The 20,124-nt window shown below is 38.1% G+C and overlaps 1 protein-coding gene across 6 annotated transcripts in view; it reads right to left on the reverse strand.

Moving 5' to 3' along the window:
- The window catches only part of NALCN (sodium leak channel, non-selective), a 222,388-nt gene that overhangs the window by 52,066 nt on the left and 150,198 nt on the right, over positions 1-20,124 (reverse strand). For all 6 annotated transcript variants that reach the window (XR_010428424.1, XM_064646084.1, XM_064646087.1 and 3 more), the window contains 2 exons: positions 12,647-12,783; positions 10,630-10,771 (listed from right to left, as the gene is read on the reverse strand). Coding sequence is in view for 5 of the 6 variants with exons in the window: in XM_064646084.1 (XP_064502154.1) it covers positions 10,630-10,771; positions 12,647-12,783 (279 nt within the window). In the remaining variant the exon portion in view is untranslated. The remainder of the gene's footprint in view (positions 1-10,629; positions 10,772-12,646; positions 12,784-20,124) is intronic.

The raw sequence follows: 20,124 nt of genomic DNA on the forward strand, positions 1-20,124 counted from the left end.
CATTTACTTTTGCTGCACTTTTTTTCACAACTAGCTGTGAAATTTGCACCCAAAGCACCCCAAGGACATCCTTAGGCACCAACCTTGGTCCATACCTAATGGACTGTGGCTTAGGTGAAGTTTTGAAGGTTTGTTACCATCCTGTTTGCCTTATGATTTTTGAAGCTAATGGTCCTCATTTCTCTTTAGGATTCAGGAGCCCTTCCTTCAGCGGAACCCTGGTGAATTTATCTTGAGTTTAAAATATCCAGAAGCAGCAATACAAGATAATATTTTTAGAGATGCACAACTGATCCATTTCTCATATTTAAAGGAGTCAGCAGTCAGTCAAATAGCAACACATATGTCAATATTCATGCTGAAGAAAATCAAACAATACTATAGATTTTTAAAATATGTATCCTTACTTCTATATTAGATAAATAAACTAAACTGTTCCCCATTTAATTTTCTAAATTTACATAGCACACCAGGCAAGTGCAATGGAACTGTACAAATGGAAAATGTGGACGATGATCAGTATTTTGTTTAATAATGTCTAGATGCCACATGCTGGTGTAGAATGAGGCTGGCAATTAAAACTTGTGATACCTGCCGAGTTCTTGAATTTTACAGAGGAAATTATGAGCAGTGTTAATGTATAAAAGACATTACTCAATCAGATGATGTGGAATTAAATAAATACAGTATACTCTGCTGAGGTTATTTTAGGGATATCTGTTTAGCCTGCTGGGTTTTTTTATTACAGACTGTGCTGTGCTGCGAGGACACCCTCAGTGTATCTTTATTAGCCTTTCTTTCTTTCTTTCTTTCTTTCTTTCTTTCTTTCTTTCTTTCTTTCTGTACTTCTTTATGTAACCTATAAGTACACTCAGTGCAGCTTTCTGCTATAGAGCATTATTTTTTAGCATATGACACTGTTCTGAAATCACCTAACAGCATCTGATTACTTTTAGATATGTTTTCAGCAACACATTTTAAAGAACTCTTGCAGGTTACTTTAAACTGTAAGGAATCACTGTGGCAGGTCAGCAAATTACCAGTAGTATTTCCTGGATGAAAGGTGTTAGATGGAAAGTATGTGCTTCTATGAAACCATGAATAAAGTTCATGTCTTGGTTCCCACACTCCTTTATTTGCACACACATGCCCGTAGATAGAGAATTAGGAAATCTGCAGGTAGTGCTTCTCTTCCACAAGTGCTGGCACCCTTCTCTGCTGCTGACTTTCAGGCACAAAAAATGACTCAGTCAAGTCAGTGTGAACTTGGTCTGAACACTACACCCTATGAAATCCCATTTGTCAACAAGGACAAAGCAATAAACCACAGTAAGTGTTGTAAAAAGAGCTAAATCACAGAACATTGTTGCTCTGCAAGTGCCACCCACTGCTTTGAAAAGGTACTGCAGATATTTTCAATGATAGTTTTTATTTAGTATCATGTTTAAAAAATCCAGGCTTTCTACCCTGGAATAAGAAGATCCTTGGCATAAGATTAAAAGCAAAGCAACACAGGAACCTCTGTGAAGTGTCAGGCAATGACTGCGGACCAGTCCTACAGCCTAGATGTACTGACTGGCACAGCACTGCTGACTTCAGAGCGATCTATCCCAATTTATACCAGCTAAGTTTTAAAGTTTTAAAGTTTTGAGAAATGCTATTCATTGTCAAGGTTTTGATGTATTTTTCTAGCAAGATGCACTGCACAAACCCCAGCAAACACTACATAAAGCAATTATTTTCAAATCGAACTTGCTAAAGAATTGTATGCTATCAACAGGTAAAATCTGTGGTGATGTAGTGTATCATTTTTGTATCAGACTACTTCAGAGTTGGTAGAAGAGACAAGCGTTGGTGGGTGTTCTGCAATACAAGGTGAGACAAGGTCATAAGTAAACAACGAGATAGAAATACCTGAAATGTTTGCTTGACAATGGGAAAAAAAAGCGCAGTGCATGTAATATATTTTTCTAAGTCAGTTACTTAAGTGCTATATGAAAATTAGGAATTTTAGCTTAGTGCTGTTGATAGTAATCTTTTATAGACAACAGCAGGACCATACAGGAATAGTCTACTGTGCCATGCCAGAAATTCCAAGCAAGGAAAAAAAATCACCCAAAGCTTCTGTGTCAAATCGTGATTTGTTGTATGTCAATAGATGGTTTATGTAGACTTGCAGAATGAGCAGATTGTTAGGTATTATAATGTTATTTAAATATGTACAGCTTCTAGGGAAAATATGGAGTCAGTACAATAAGCAATATATTAGAATGACTTTTAAGGAAAAGCAAGGAAATATTTGGTAAGAATCCATTCAAAGATTTAGCATTCCATCAAATATAGGATATTCTTGGCCCACAGGATTTTGCTGTGTAGCTTCTCAAATGCAAATAGTATTATGTGTTCAACAACATTCTGCCTATGCATCTTTGGTTTGAAGAGACCGGACTCTTTCAAAATGAATGTGACAAAAGTCACATGAAGAATGACAGAAGGGCAGACTGCAAGTTTTTGGTAGATGCCTAACAAAATGTTCACAAGAATTTAAGCAGGTTAAGTGACTAAATCCTATAGGTAGTGTGGAATTTCTTAAGCTCTTTTGAAAACTTCGGTTAATGCCTACAGAATCATAAAGGATGCAATTACAAGGGGTGTCTAGAGATCACCTAATCCATTTCCCTCTCTCAAAGTAGAACTAACTATTTTCTGTTGGACTGTGAAAATCTGGCCCTTTGTGAGGTTGTCCTATAAAAGAAACAGGTTTACTAAACAGTCAAGAAAGTGGTCTAGCTTTAGGTAAGTGCCACAAGGACTCAAAGGCTGTCCCTTTGGATCAGATGTCTAGAATGAGAAGTGGGCATAATCTCCTTAAATCTTGGGAGTCATTGACCTGAAATAGCCTTAATTCATTTTCTAGACCTTGATTGCTGCCTCTCTCTTAAGGAAAGCAATGTTCTTCTAATTAGCTGACTACTGGTCTGGAAAATCTACATGTCCTTTCATAACCAAGAGCCTTTTTCAATTAAGTCTGAAAATGTGGACAAGGATAATATTAGCATACTCATAAAACCTCCAAAGACTTAAAGAGGATGATAACAGTCCATCTCAGACACGTCTCAGGGGAGCAGCTCTGGGGAGGGAGAAGAATCCCTCTCTTTTATGTCTTGTAATAATATGCTTGTTTTTTTTTCCCTTTAGTATACTTGAGTTTTTAACTTTCAGAGGTTTAATGGTAGATTTTTCACAAAAAAATAGATTGTTTTGGCTTGGAAGGGACCTTTAAATGTCATCTAGTCCAACCCTCCTGCCATGAGCAGCAACGTCGTCGACTAGATCAGGTTGCTCAGAGCCCCATTCAACCCGACAATTAATGTTTTCAAGGATGGGGAAATCACCACTTCTCTGGGCAACCTGTTCCAGTGTTTTACCACTGTCATAATAAAAAATTTCTTCTTTATATCTGGTATGAATCTACCCTCATTTAGTTTAAAATCATTAACCCTTGTCCTACTGCTATGGGCCCTTGTAAAAAAAAGTCTATCTTCATCTTATAAGCCCCCTTTAACTACTGAAAAGCTGTTGTAAAGTTTCCCCAGAATCTTCTCCAGGATGAAAACCCCTGACTCTTTCATCTTGTTCTCATAGGAGAGGCAATCCGTTCCTCTGCTTATTTTGGCAAATGCAACCTTGTTTTCTATCTTTACTCAATGCAGAAGCCAGGGAGACCTCGTGAAAAGCTAGTAAAGAAGGCTGGATAGATTACTTATGGCAGCCAACAGCAGGGTGGAACTGAGGACTCCTGGCCAGGCTGACAAGGGGTTTTCATTTATTCTGCTGGGTGCACAGTGATGGAGGAGAAGGCTCCATTACACATCTAGAGCTAAGGATCTTGAGGCTCTAGGGAAGAAGGGACTGTCAGGCTGGGCTGGACTGGGAATGGAAGATATGGACAGGGATTTTCAAGCAGGAAGTAAGGAAGAACATTACTCCAGGTTGTACAAGCACATGCATATAATTCTGTTCACTAGAAAGAAGCGATCATGACTAGGGTTGTTAACCAGTTCTTGTGAATGAGTTCTGTGAATCGGTGGTAGAGACTGAAGGGCCTGGAGACGGAGATCTGGATTCCTTGGTAAAAGTGGGGAAAGGGAGAGTACAAGGCTCAAAGAGAAGGGCTTTCCTGTAACCCAGTTCCTCATTGCCTCTCCCTTCACTCCTAAGTAATGCATGCTCTTCTCTGTTAAAATACAACAGGACTAAAAATTCTGCCATGTCTGTATTTTGATTGATTGAAGAAAATGGAGAAATATGACCATCCCTTTGTATATAAATGCATCTTCACAGCCTTTGTATCAAACACTTTAAATATTTTACTGTAAAACTGATGAAGTAGAAAGCAAATGCCAGAAAGAAGTGCTGAGTTATGGCTCTTCTTGAAAATGGAAAAGTATCAAGTCCTCTGCCTCCTTTCTCTCAGAATTTAATTGAAAATTGGCACTTTTCCAGGCAGAATTTTGAACATACTATTTAAAGGCAAGAGTGACAAAGCAATTTAAAATCATCAGAAGTCAGAGACAGACCATAACAAGAATAGAGTCTTGTTACTATTGCAATTGTGTCTTCTCTGCTCTGAAGGCAAACATAGTCAGAGAAGTAAAACATTACCAGCACAAATGTATATTTGGTAAAATGCTTAATGAGAAGGAAATCTATAAATCGGTTATTTAGACATGGGGACATTGTTACATATCCATTTTATCTGAAAAGAAACAAAATCTTTAAAAATGCAAAACAGACAAAGAGGTCACCTGATTTTTAGTAAACCTGAAACATAATTGCATTCACATATATTAACTTCATTAGAAAGATCTGATGAGAACAGATGTGGGACAAAAATCTTTTAATATTATGACTGTAATGAGCAAGAAAATGCTGGATCCATAGGCCATTATTGTTCCAGCAGGTAGATTGTTTTAATGACTTTTCTGAATGTTACAGCAAGATAGATTTTGGCATTATCCTGTGAATGACATAAATAGATAAGACTTGATGGACTTGGCCATGTTTATTTAACAAGTGGTATATGGAAACTGAAATGGTAGGACAGAGTTCTACTCAGATACTCAGTAAATTAAGAAAAAGCTTGAATGATTTTTGTTGATACTTATGAACAAAGTCCTGCAAGAATTACTTCTGAAAAAAAGGTAGTATTCAGTAGTATTTAAAAATAAATAACGCTTTCTACTTGGAGTTCATGTGCAATTACAATTTATTAGTTTCTGTTATATTCAAAATGAATGTGATAAAATTATTCTTTCAAATTACTTAGAGAAAAGAATAATCAGGAATGCAACAGAATGCTATTGTACTGTTTGTGCCAAAATTCTGCTTTGCACAATAGAGTGCCCAAAATAAAGTTCAGAGAAGTTGATTAACTTGGGACATAAGTTTATTACAATAAGAAATAGAAATTCTGGAAATTAGAATTTATGAATAAATACTCTACCCTTGGTTCTTTTCTAAGAAGGAAAAAATACAAATAAGTTATATGAGTATGTCTTCACACCTGATGGTTTTCTGAAAGATATCTTGGAACGTCCTGTCTTTCATACTAAAAGCCATGTTTTAAAAAAACCAAAAGGCTATTTCAGCTTTTACAGTTAGAAATACTTTTTGCAAAGAAAAGTAGAAGCTGAGCACAGATCAGGAAAAAAATCAGGACAGAACAAATTTCCAGATTAAACAACGTCTTATTAAGATTAGGTGGCATGTCTCAGCAGCTCACAAATGAAGTATCTATGATGTTAACCAAACACGCATTAAATGAAGTATCCAGCATGAGGTCTGCCTCTTAATATTCAGAATCCTCCAAGGTAATGGCTCTGGTTGCCTCTGAGATCAGCTCTCACTTCCTGATCATGACCTCCCATCACACAGGTACATTCTGCTGTAAGCAGGAAATCAGTGGAAGAGGCATATAGCATGGGAGGTCAAGCTTTCCCAGGAGCTAGACCTTAATGATGCATCTGGCTCCCACAGGAAAAAAGGAATGGCTATGTGATAGTTTTCACCCTAGGCCTTCCTGGAGACCAGCTTGCAACCAGGAAGGAACTAGGGTAGTGACTTAGGAAGTATTCCATGCTATTCCTTTCCGTAACACAACATATAAAAAGGCGCAGATAAGAGAGTTCGCTCTCTTCTCCCTTCCAGTGGTTGAAGATGACAGGTCCCTCTTGCAGACAGTTTTTGCTTGTATAGGCCAAAGCCTGCCTGCTCCGACCTGCCGTTATCTCCAGTCTCTCCGGGAGGCATGGGAGAAGTTGGCTGCTGCCTTGCACAGCTCTGCTGTCCTGCTCAGGGAAGTATTTAATTCGTTTCCATATTTATTCATCAGCTCTCTGTTAACAGGTGTATGTAGGAGATATTTGTTGTTAGGTTTCTTTTTATCCCTGTTTCCCCCTCCCTTTTCCCTTTTTCTGCCTCGGGAGCTCCCTGTTGTGGATAATATATTCAAATTGTATATATATAATTGTAAATATATATATTTTTGATAGAATCCTGTTTCGTTCAAACTTCTTTCAGTTTTTTTTCCTGTGGTTTGTTTTTTTTCTTCCCTCTCTGGGAAGCAGGCCCTGTTGCCAAGTTTTGGAGACTTGTCGGGAAGCCAGTTCAAAACTTGCACAGGCTATTAACTTCAATGTTTGCAAAACTAAAACCAAAACTCATACATGTGAAAGGAATCAGAAAGGAAACAAGATGATAAATAGGAGAGAAAAGAGAAATTATGTTTGTTACTATGCAGTTACTCTTACAAATGGAGAAATAAGGGAGCTGGTTTGCTTATATTCCTCCAATTAAATGGGAGATGCTCAAAGTCTGAACTATAAAATGCATGTATATAGCAAAGGCTCTTCTACTTTCTTTTGTAATCCAATCTTGCTGCGCTACTGCTGTAAACATGTACATGGGTTATCTGTACATATTGAGTTATAGGCATTTTCAAAGTTTGTCTCATGAGCCTCTCAGTTTTGACTTTTAATTTAACAGCCATGTTTTGTGGCCAAAGATAAGTAACAAGTTCAGAAGTGTCCTTCTCACAATAATTTTCTGCAAGGCTTCCTAAAAGCTGTATGTCTCTTAGGAAAGCACTCTGAAGTGTCTCTGTGCCCCTCTGATTCTACTCTTGAAGTTAAGAAGGCAAGGTCAATGCTCTACAGCCAACTCAGATGTATTTTACTGGACACCTTATTTGTTGTAAATCTCAGGGTTCGTTAAGTTCTTCGTTCCCTGAAACTTGCTGCAACTATCCCTCAGTCTCTTGTGAAAGTCACCACAGGGAGACATCCTTATCTTCTGCCAACTTGCTTTCTTCTCATCCACCCACTCACACTAAAATTATATGTTTCCATACTTCATCCAGTTCTTCTGTCCAGAATTAACTGAAATATTGGTTATCTAAGGAAATTCACAGCATACTGTGATTAATTTTCAATTAATGGCCTGCAGACCATATCTGGACAAACTAGATCAGCACACAGTGGAGGAGGTCTGTGGCAAGATCAATGAGTTTAAGAAAATTTGCTCTGCAGGACCTCAAGTGCAGAGCAAAAAATGATCATCCTGCATTTCCAGCAGCGTTAAGTTCAGAGAACGCCAGAGAACCCCAGTTTTACACGCAAAATGTTACAGATAATATTAAATAACTCAAACGAAGCATTGGGCTAAGCTGCCTATCAAGCATCTGTATCTGAGAGAGCCCAGGTGAGGCCAACACTGGAGGCAGAAGCACTGTACCATTTGTATATACACATCCACTCAGACAACACATACTGAGAGTGAACTCTTAGGGGATGTATAAAGGGAAAAGGCATTTAGGTATCTATAGGTGATTTCTTATGTTAGTGTTTGGTTAGCTTATTACATTCATAATAGTTTAAAAATTTTAAAGAGTTAGAAAAACTGCTGGAACTCACAGACTTGACTAGAAAAAGAGGAGTACAGCAAAGAAATCTGTTTTCCAAAGCTGTTCTTTTGATTTGGCATAGATGAATATAATTTTAAACTGATTGTAGTCATGGTTACAGTAATATACACAACTATATATTTTTTTTCAATTTTTTTGAGAAGGTAAAATACCTTAAAAAAAGAAAAAAGAATTCAGTGAAAATCTCCTCACCTTTTACAACTTAAAACAACTTTTAAAGGAGGTGGATAGTTATAATACTGAAAAAAACTCACTACATCCATTATATAAGAGAACATATACAAGATCTGCTCTATTGATCATCACAAATTATGGATCAGATTGATTCTGAACACAAAAACAACACTATATATATATATACATACATATATATATAGTGGCAGGTTTTTAGAGAAAGGAAGAAAAGAATGTTGCTGAAATGGAAACAAGGGAAAAATAAAGGAATGTATGGATTAAGTACTTCCTATCCCTTCAGCAGGTGTCGAATATAGAAACACTGACTTAAGTCCAGGGGCAACTCAAGAATTAGCCACAGTTCAGGCATTACAAAGGAAGAAGAGTCCAATCTGCCAGCAGGATCTTACCTTTTGATTCCACATTTTTTTTCATCAACTACAATGGAAAAAAGATGTGAAAAGTCTCTGAAGCTATCCTCCTGCTATCAGGAGCAGTGAAAATGCATCCTACTAGGCATTGAGATTAGTAAAATGTTTTGTTGGGTTTCTTTTTCTACGAAGAAAAGTAAAGTACGTATGTAAAGTTTATACTCAAGCAAACCAATCATTCCAAGCATGTTTTAAGGATATTTTTAACAAGATTTGTTCATACAAAATGAGGTTGCCTTGGCAACTGTAACTATAGAAAGGCAGAGTAATTACTTTCACAAATCCTTCCTAGTACTTTCTCCTCTTAATAGGGATCTGTAAATACCTTGTTTTAAGCTACATTTACCTGAAATATTACTCATCATTGTTTCTATCCTTGAGGCATGAGAATCCTAAAGTATGTGCTTAAAGCAGATTGAATAGTACAAAACCAATTTCCAAATGCTTACTTCAATTAAAAAATGAAAGTCAGATCACGCATATCTGCTCTTGAAGTGAATATTTGAAAAGAATCCAACATTCTGTTTTCATATTGCAAGATCTCACTGAATAAACAGTACCATGTATTCAACTGTCTTCAAACATAAAAACAGTTCACTTTTGTGAACAGCAGGAATAAGGAATTAAGCTGCAACTTAAAATACCTAAACTATACTCATGTAAACAGATCTACTGCATTATTGCACTGCTCTGTGTTGCACACTATGGACTTACCTGTGTGTCTGAAACAACTTTGTTCATCTCTTCATTATGTGGTAAAAATGTATTTTGATTTCCCTGACACAGTGTTTGAGCTCCATTATCAGTGACGTTTAGCATAGTTCTACTAACCCCTAGGCTTGTCATTTAATAACTTATCCAATTTTGATTCTGTGCTTGTTAAAACAGGTGATGTCCATTTAGGCTTGATTCCTTCCTATGGTCTTCCTGGACTGATTTTGCCACAGACCTCCCTCTCAGGCCATGCTGTTCAGCTTTGGCTTACTGATGCCATAGAATACATCAGCCACAGGAACGTCTTCTTGCACCAAACTAGGGAAGGCAATTAACAGTAGCCTGAAAATTGACTATTTTCATTCATTATCAGAAGAGTAATCTTTTCTCCAGGTCTGCTTCCTGCCTTTATGAATGCTGTTCTGAGTTATGGTTGCAAACCACACTCTAGAAAAGCCAGTTATAATGTGTAACTGCAACACATAGACTCTTTTCTTGTATGTGATTATGTAAGTTAAAACATATCTAAAAAACACAGCACCCTGTAATAATACTGAAAGTACTTTTATCTGTTCAAATGTCACTAAGTTGCACAATACTACAAGTGATCAAGGACAGATTTCACTCTAGATGACACTAGAAATCTGGGAAGCCAATATCTTCCAGGATGCACATGAAATTTTTTTTCTGCTCCTGTAGTTTTGTAAGGTGTCAGAAGTCACATACATTTAGTTACACTGCATCATCATCATCATTGTCATCATTCCGAGCAGTTTTGGTATTTTTCAAATCCAACCATCCATGTCAGTCTGACTGGGAGACTAGCAGCATTTAGAAAAATGGGTATCAAATATGTGTTCAGCACCTGTTTTCTAGTGATTCTCAGGTTTAGGTTAATGTCCTCTAAATAATTAGAATAATTATTAAATTTTTACTCATCTTCAGTGATTACATAGAGACCTTCCTTCAGTGAAGTGTGTTTTCAATGTTGTAATAGTATCGAGGCACTCAAAAATTATATTCAGAAACTTTAATTGTCCACTAGCTTCTCAGTGATTAACAGCAAAACTACTTCAAAAAATAGCTTCAGAAGATGCATGCATTAAATAAAATAATGTATCACATCTTGAATTTTGAATTCAAAGGAGATGGGAAAATTTAACAGACATATCTATGATGTCTGTTGTAGGCTAAATTAAATATAGCCCTTTAACCTGTGTTTAATCATCCTAGCTTGTGTTTATCTTTTCTGTAGCTATGCAAATCTGAAGTCTTTCCCCACAATACTCAAGGAAAGACATACACTGCCCTGTACTCCTGACTTACCTTTTGATCAATATATTTGTTTTCTTCAATTGCCGATCTTTTAGAGTGGTCGCACGAGGAAGAAGATGCTGAAGGAAGTCTTCGCAGCAAACAGCTGGTATCTTGTTGCTGACGATCAATAAACTGCTTCATAAAACTTTCCCTTGTGAACAAAGAAGATATTGATGCATTAAAACCCCAGGAAGAGTTAATATTTGGTTTTCCTTATGATGTCACAACCCACTAGTGCTAAGATGGATAAACTTCCGAGAAAAAGTTGTACTGGACTATAGATTTATAAATGAACAGAGTGCCAGAACAACTGATAATACTTCATTTATTAAAGAAATCCACAAGTGAATTGAGAGGTAGGTCACTTGTGTGTAGATTCAAGGAAAATAATTATATTGCTTTTATTATTTATTTATTTACCAATATAAATGCTAAATATTTCAAGTACCTTTTGCAGTTTTCAGCTCTTTTGAGCTCATTAAACAGCAAGTTGTTACTTGACTGTAAATCAAATTCTGATACAACCCAAAGGAAACATAGTCTCTGTGTGAAATTCTTTCTTGAAGATTTCAAACAACATCTGTTCATATAACTGCTTTGAATGCCAGTATTAGGGTGCTTCAGCATTTCTGTGACTCACATATGTCATGTTTAAAATGCAGAAGCATTTCTGTTTACAACAAATGTACATTCATTTTTCTGTATTTTAAGTTCAGTAGAGTTGCCTCTTTTCAGTGTAAACTGACTATGTCAAAACTAATTTTACTCTGGAGAGATATTTCTATATGGTGCAATAACTTCAGATTTAAAGATATGATTTGCTAGTGCTACTTTGAAGGCTGTTTCAGTAGTTAGTATGATTAAGAATTAGTATAGAGTACGTTAGGGAAAACAAAGCTAGAAAGAAATACCCAAAAAAGACTAAGACTAGTAGAAGAATGCCCTCCATATATAAACAAAGAGTATTTTGATACTGAAAGCAAAATATCTGTGATTGCTTCCTTGAGGTTTCGAAGGTGTTTTTCCTGACTCTTCCTTTCATTCAGCTAAGATATTATAAACAGGACAAACCAGTTGCCTTAGCTTTCTTGCAACTTTAATCAAAACAAATGTAATGTCAGGAGACTCAGAACAATGGCAGCAATCTTTCACATTATCCTTTCTCCCAGCATGTAATTATAGAGGATATTAGAATGGCCATGGCCAGAGGACGTGTTTAGCCAGCCTGTGCTGTTTCAACAAACTTTGCAGCCTGTATATGCTAGAGCAGTCCTTTATGTAAGCTTTTTTTGACTTCAAGCAAAAATAATTGTACTGTAACTGAATGGTTTGGGTTGGAAGGGAGCTTAAAGATCACCTTGTTCCACCCCCCTGCCATGGGCAGGGACACCTTCCACTAGACCAGTTTGCTCAGAGCACCGTTAAACCTGGCCTTCAACACTTCCAAGGATGGGGCATCCACAACTTCTCTGGGCAAACTGTTCTAGTGCCTTGCCACCCTCACAGTAAAAGAATGATCTAATAGATAACTGAGGGTCTGATCCTTTGTTAAGGTGAGTCTTATAGAAAAGTGTTAACCATGCAAATACAAAGAAGGGATGAGGTCATCACAGAGTAACTGGTATTGGATGGTCTATGTTATCCCCTCTAATATTTGCTGCCAATTCACCCTATCTCTAAAAACCTACTAGTTGTCTAAAAAACAACTGCTAGTTATTCATGTGAGCCAAGAATCTAAAACCCAAATGGGAGCAGAGAAACAACACACTTTTCAATTATATTGTACTTGTGTCAGTTTTGGTCAATATAGCTGCTTGTTGTCAGGAGTGCTAGGATTTTTTTCTCCCCAAACGTAAAAAAAGGTAAACCCAAAATGTCACATCTTTTGAATGCCTATGTTAATTCTATTTAATTTCTGATTTTCTGAACTATCTGCCTAACCCACAAGAAAAAATGTTAAATATTTTGGGTGCTATGTGGCCCCAGAAAAGTTTACAGCATAGTAGCAAAGGAAATATTTCAATACCTTATTTTTGGAACTGTGAAATCTGAAGGAAGCTTGGAGATTTTCACCATCTGTGGCCTGTTCGGAAATTTTTCAAAGATGCGTAGACGCAATGGAAGCTTCTCCTTTGTGTCTGCATTAGCTTCACTTTGCTTTAGCTGAAAACAGGGAAATAAAACAAATGACGTAAAGAGAAATTTTACTCCATAATATACCACTCTTATTTTTCAGAATCTAAATAATAATGGCAATCATTTTAAGAAACAGAAGATGGCAGCAAAGACCTGCAGAGGGTAAATTTGATATACGAGTTTCTTGGTCTTCTTGTGCTGGAAAAAGACAAATACATAACAATACCATGCTTTTAACTGAAAGACACAAAATGTGAGGATAGTAAATAATTTTAATTTTAAAATGCAGAGCATATTAGTGTCCTATTCAATATGCTTATTTCTACATTTTCTTCACAGATCCCTAACACTTTATCAAGCAAATAAACACGCATGATCTTTTCTTATTAGGCATATCTTTTTGTATACGCTGACAGCTCTTTGATATTCAAGGACAACACAGCACTTTAAAAGGCAGAAATTTTAAAGGAATCCAGCTCTCAGAATACAAAAATAACAGGAAAATCACATTTAGATGAGTATTATAAGCAATAATAAAGAACTCAAAAGAATCCATCTACATCAGCAATACTGAGCTGCAGCCACATCACATAAAAAATTTCGAATTTGTAACTATCCACAAACAGTTATTCCATGGAACATCACACATCCAAGTACAGAAAAGGCAGATGCATCTATCTATGTGGACAGATGATGGCTAAATCAAATGATATAAGATAAAAAAGATATGCTATAGACATATGATTCCTGAATTCTGACTACCTTATGTAGCAATTCAGTTGTGCCATTTCAACAAAATACCATGTCAAAAAGAAGCAGTGAAATTAAATTTCACATTTATTTTAAACTGTATGTGTATTGTATGCTATTTCAACAAGAATATATCTAAACGAAATTTCAATTCTCCTTCTCACCCCTGCTTGTGAGCAAAGGATTAGAAGATTATATTTTAGCAGAGATTTTCACCATCAGCACCCTGCAGAAAATACTGCTGATAGACATCAGCTATAGATTTTTACCAGGGGCAATTGCCCAGAAAGTTGAACAGAGTTTTAACTCTCACTTGCCCTGCCTACCGAAATGCATGCTCCCACAGCATGCTATAGAAGAACAACTGCTCTGCTGCACTGTCATGCTATCAGCAACATCATCACTTCCAGCCACAGGACAGCTTAAAATGAAAATCAATTCATATTTGGTTGGATGCAAGTTGTCATGTGGCTGAAAACTGAAGAGCTACAAAGACTAATTAATGGTGAAGCACTGAGTCAGAATAAAAGGGGAATATTGCATATATCTGTGTTGTGTCCAGTCCTGTTTCATTGCTTTATTAATGATCCTTAAAAGGAATAAATGATGACATTAGCACCCACTTGGTATTAAAATGTGAAGAGTTACAAATACCATGTTGGACAAGGAAAAGGATGCATTTAGAAACAGCGTCAGGAAATAACAGACTGAAAAAATTCTAGATAAAGAAGAAGAGCAGAAGCTAAACAAGAATTGGACTTCCATATAGCATCAAAAGGTCAATTTGAGCACCAATTACATTACCTGCCAAAGGCTGTACTCACAACCAAGCTCTGTTGGGTAGATATTACAGAGGTATGAAAAATGGTACAGAAGTCCACAGCTCCTCTCTGTGCTGCTTTAAAGAAACCATATCAGGGTATGCATAAATTTCTAAATACCATTTTACCATTTTCATACTCACAAGCCAAAATAGTGCTGAAGAGAGGCACGAAAACCAGGAGAGTGCTACATAAACTAATTGGGGCAAGGCAGAAAAAAGGAGAGAAAGACTATTTATAAAATTTATTCCACATCTGCAATAATGGATAATAAAGTAAGGGCAGGGGAGATGTAAATTTATATAAGAAATACCTGAAAACAAATTATTTCAAGAATATAACAGTGTATACCAAACAAAGGAATGAGAGGATGAAATTTAGAAAGAGAATTTCTAGGATGAGAATAAAGATTTCTAGTCTTATGGGGAAATCTCTGAGTGTTCAGACAGATCTCTGGAGGGGAGTGCCTCATCATTTCAAATTCAGACCACTCAGAACCCCTGAAATGCCAGAGTATTGCTGCAAGAAATCACTCACAAGGAAACCAGGCTTCTCTGCAAAAATGTACTGTTGAAAAGCTTAAGGAAGGGACTATTTCTAGAAGAAAAAAAAAAGGTTTTCAGTTTCTGACACTTGATTTTTTAATAAGAACACACTGCATAAATATGCACATTTTGGCATGGACAATGTCACTTATAGCTATGAACTCCTGTTTGCAGAAATCAGTGTATATAGAACAGAGACCATTGCAATGTTGTCTGAAGTCTTAGTGCAGAACAGATCAGGGAGAACTTGAAAGCAGGAAACTGTGTAGTTCAAAAGGTAAACAAGGTAACAGGAGAATGATTCAAGATAGGCTTTAAAATAACTTAAAGTCAAAGCAGTTCTATAGAATATCTCCAATTACTCATGCTGTGATAATATTACATATTGGGGAGCATGAGGCATTTAGCTTCACTAAGTTCTTTTCCATGCACTTAAGGTGTAATTATTGCTCCACATGACATACATCCTGTTTTGTATTGCTGCTTAAAACCTTTATATTTCAACTTTCTTTAACACATAACAAACATATATTTTTAAAGGTACAGGATTATGGTGAAATGAGGTTATGATAGTGCATATGATAGTGCAGAGTTTCTACTAACAGCTAGACCCAAATAACCCAATAAACACATATAAAATATTAGGACATTCTTCTCTATGATTTTTAGGTTTTATTTATTACTCTTCCTATTGGCACACTGGCCTGATTTGCTCTGCATGGCCCTCAATATTCAGCCCCAAGAGCCTACTGGGAATGGTTCAACAATATTTTGTCATCCTGGCCTGGCTGAATTCTCTTGTGGATGGTGGAAAACATTTACGTCTGTAAAGCCATTTGTCGTGGTTTGGACCTTGTTTTCCCCCAGAGGTTGAGAAAAGTGGTAGACCCCAAGGGGTGGAAACCCCTAGAAGTTTTGAAATTTTGCCCAATGGGCGCTCCTGCAGAAATGTAAACATATCACAACCAGACCGGAAGAGAAGAGTTGTAGTTTTGGGTGGTTGTAGAAGTGGTGGCCATGTTGTGAGCCACGAGGTAGGGGCTCTGTGCCCCTTGGGGCCTCTGGCCCCCTCCCAGCCCCTGGCTGGGGGGCTGCAGGGACCTGGAACAGCATAAAGCTGGGCTAGGTGCCTGTAGTTATGTCGGGAGATGTTCTCTCCATGGGCGCAGAGCAGCAGCCGACACTGGCCGGAGAAGGTGGCAGAGAGCCAGGAGATAAGACCTGAACTGAAGAAGCAGCAGAAACAACATGCAGCACTACAGAGAAGACTCCTGGAAAGGGAGAGAGAGAGAACCAGCAGCTGAGAGACAGAGTTTGGGGTAAGAGACTGTACCAGATTCCCCAAAACTCCCTTGGAGACCCTCTTGGAGAAGAGGGACATGGACTCCTATTTTAGAGGAGCCTTGGAGTATGCAGCACTGGAGAGAGAGAGGAGCTGAGAAGCTCAGAGCGTCCCGGAGCTGGACTGGGACAGCCAGATGGAATGCGGGGGGAGTTGACCTTGGTTCTCCCCCCCTTGCACTGCTGCCACGGTGGCAGCCTGAGAGGCAGTGGCACAAAGGCCCTGCAAGAAGGAGCTGAGTCTCCTGGGATACCAGACAGTCACAAAGACCCCCCTGTGTCTTCGTGATATGACGTGGTGATACGACCTTGTCTGGGGTTACGAAGTCCACGGAAGACCCCTCGGTTGTGAGGCGATGGGGCCGGGGGAGTTTGATACCTCCCTCGTTGAGTGCTGGCAGAAAGCCAGCTATCAGCTGCTGCATGTGGAGAAGACAGACAGACTGCTGCTTTAGAAGATCCTGCTGCTGCTTAAGAACTGGAAGGGATCTGTCCTTCTTTCCCTCCTGGACTTTTATTTGGAGGAGAGAAGAGATCTGATCCTTGTAAATACTATATGCCATGGTAGAGATAGTTGTGATCATGTGTATAATGTGATATGGTATTTATTTGTACAGTCATTGTAATATATTCCCTTTTCCCCACTTTGAGTCTGGTGTGTTTTGTCTGGAAAAGCCCATCTCACATTGGGTTGAGATGTGGGAGGGGGGATGGAACTAGGGAATTGGATTTTGGGACTATCTCAAACCATGACACCATTGAAGGAATTTGTGTCTATGTCCGCTACTGCCATGATGCTTGAGTTTGGAGGAGCAGATTTAGTGGCACACACATATAGTAAAACTGTCTGGTCTAAACCTGTATCCAAATAGTACATAAATGGTGAGGAGTGTCAGAGAGGATATTTTAATTTAGGATTCCTGTGGTCATTTGAACAGGTCTCTAAAAACAAAGTTCTCCCTGATCTGTTCACGTAATTGTCTCAGATCAATACAAAAGACAGCTGTGAGAAAGGCAGACTTACAGGAATAAGAAGATTTGTACTATTTGTCTCTCACAGAAAGGCATTATGGGCATGTCTCCATTTGGTCTGGAGCAGTTTGAAGTTTGAATCATCAGCATGTGTTTTCTGGTTCAGTTTATGAGCTGTGTTGTAAGCAAACCAGATTCTTCTTGGAGGAAACAAAACCACAGGCTCCAGCTTGGTTACATAAAAAATGCAGTCCAGGCTTAAGGATCACAACCAGTGGCTGGTCCTTAGGGTGGCCTTGAACCCCCTGTGTGATGGGGCACATAGTCCAATGTGAGACTGAATCTGTTCTGAAGCAAATCCCTCTGACCTGCACACTGTACATGCAGCAGCCGCAGCAACTGCTTCATTGTGCCAATTCTCTCCGATGGCACAGCCCAGGTCTTACATAGTACAATCTCATCCATATTTCTCATTGCAGCTTCAGTTGCAAATTTTTTTGTGACTTCAAGGCTTGCTTACAAAAACATGATTGCCAAAATCAGCTTTAGTATAGTAAACATCTTGGCCCTTAAAAATTAAAAGAATCTCTAAGTGGTTGTCCTAAATACACACAGTAGGATGAATGGTGGTGAAAGTGGAAGACTGGGAAAGGCAGAGTGCAATAAAAGAGACAGCAGGTAATGACTGTCAATGAGGAAAAGGGCCAGGATTATCTTTTTCGCACAGAGGTACCCTGGTTGTGGTCAGACAATTGTGCTAGGATGGTCTGAAAAGCAATCACTGCCCTGCTGGAGAGAGCATCCTTTCTGTCATGAAGCCAGTGTCTCCTGTGTAATCACACTAGTCCTACCAGGCCAGAAAAGCCACAGCACCAGACTATTCACACACCATCCCACCTCTGCCAGGTACTAAAGCATTCTCATCTGTGTATCACAAATGTATTACAGCACTTGAACCACCCAGCATACACTGTTATCTAGAACTTTGAGAGTAAGGTAATAAATGGTGGTTCTTACTTTTTTTTAATCTTAAAACATTGTAGCACTATAGTCACCCAGGTAGCAATCACTGTAAATGTGGTCAAGGTGAAATTAGTGAGTTCTCTTAAAGTGCATATTGCAACTCCTTTGATAACAGTGAGTGGAGTTGTTGAAAAATCACTAAAGAATTGGAATGAGACAAGAAGCAGGACCCGATTAGGAGAGATGCATTTCCCCAGTCTTTCCCTATGTTCAGCAGAAGAGACATGCACAGTGAATTTCAGATCTTCAGGTGAATGCAGGGTAGTATCACACATGCCCTCCAGCTGACATCCTCTTCTGTGGAAGCAGGATGTGAGAAGTGTCTGCACATGCAAAAGTCTCATGATGGACTCAGGTGGGAGCTGACAGACTGAAAGGTGGAAGTGTTTCAGGGTCTGGTAATATGAACAAGATCACTTGAACAGTTCAAAGGGCAAACTAAGGTCAGTAACTCTCAATATCACCAATTTGCATTTAGAGACAGAAACATCCTCAAAAGTATTGATCTGGGCAAAAGAACCCAAAAGCTCAAATTTAACATAGTCATCGAGTCTCTAAGATATTGACAGTTTGGTGAGAAACAGAATTAACCATATCCAAAGGGATAAGACCTACCATTCCTAACTTTTTGTTTTGTTCTGTATTCATTTAGTTCTGATCATGGAAGAAGAGCCAGTAATGTGCAAAACTCAGAGTGACATGTAGTTTTCAGATGGTCTGTGAGGCAAATTATGTGAAATTCACTTAAACGCTCTGTAAATATTTCAATGAAATCAAATGATTATAAAAATTTGCAGCAATGCTCTAACTCTTTCATTTTAGTTGACAGTTTTCAAAACAGGCTGAGATCAATCATGTTCCAAATTAAAAGCTTTGCTACTGATGTACACAAAGCCTATTTAGGAACTGGCCAGCTGCCCAGAATAATTTCATGGTGACTGAAAAGTTCAAACCTTTTGTGAAAGTTCAGGGGGAGTCACTAGTGGATAGTTTTAAATTAATATTGTTTGGTATATTATAGTGCACTACTAAATAACAACGTTTTTCACTGCAAATCTCCTTTAGGGGCTGTTTTTGAAGAATAAAATGACTATACAGTATCTGCGCTGCATGCTTAGCAAGATATGCTACGTGCTCCAACACCAAACACTGAAAACAAAAGTGCACATGGATGAAAGACATTATAAACTGATACCAGCACCCAACCAACAGCTTTGCATAATTTTTTACCTATCCAGATTCTCAGAATTACCATCACCTTTGGCTTGTCAAAAGGAGCTTTGCATGAAATCCAAGTAATTAGCATAAAATGATGTAAATTAAAGAACTAAAAATCAGAAAGGCAGACCAAATGAACTCCTTTTTTTCTTTCTGTTATTATTCTCAAATCCTATGGATCAGGAAAATTTTTAGACATGAATGAGCTATACTTAAAGAAGACATGCATATGGGTAGGCTGTACTATTTGGCTCTTGGTTCTTCTAGGCCCTGAGACATAATTACATCAGTTATTTTTCCACAGGTTTTCCAATTGTTCAAGGTATCTAAAACAACATGTGAGGTTTTATGAGCAATTCTCTTGTGCAGTACCTCCACAGGATGACATTTGGGTTGTGTATTGCCTACTTTGAGAGGCAGTTTGGCAGGAGGTGGGAGAGCATTACCGTTTGTCTTAGAGTCCAACCTGGTGAAGCCTTGTCTCTGCTTTCTTTGAAAGCAGTCCCTCAATTAAAATATTCCCTGAACTACATCAAAGTATTCTCTGGAAGAAAGTAGCAGGAGCTAGAGGAGAGAGCCAGCAGTGAGGGAAGAGTTAAGCAGCACGCACAGATAAGTGGTCAATGCTTAAGCTTGCTCTCTTGTCCTCTTTTAGGCAACTGGTTAGATGTACCAGTAGTGAATTCTGCCCTTCGGGC

The sequence above is a fragment of the Pseudopipra pipra genome, chromosome 2 (assembly GCF_036250125.1).
Source record: "Pseudopipra pipra isolate bDixPip1 chromosome 2, bDixPip1.hap1, whole genome shotgun sequence".
Classification (NCBI taxonomy): Eukaryota; Metazoa; Chordata; class Aves; order Passeriformes; family Pipridae; genus Pseudopipra; species Pseudopipra pipra.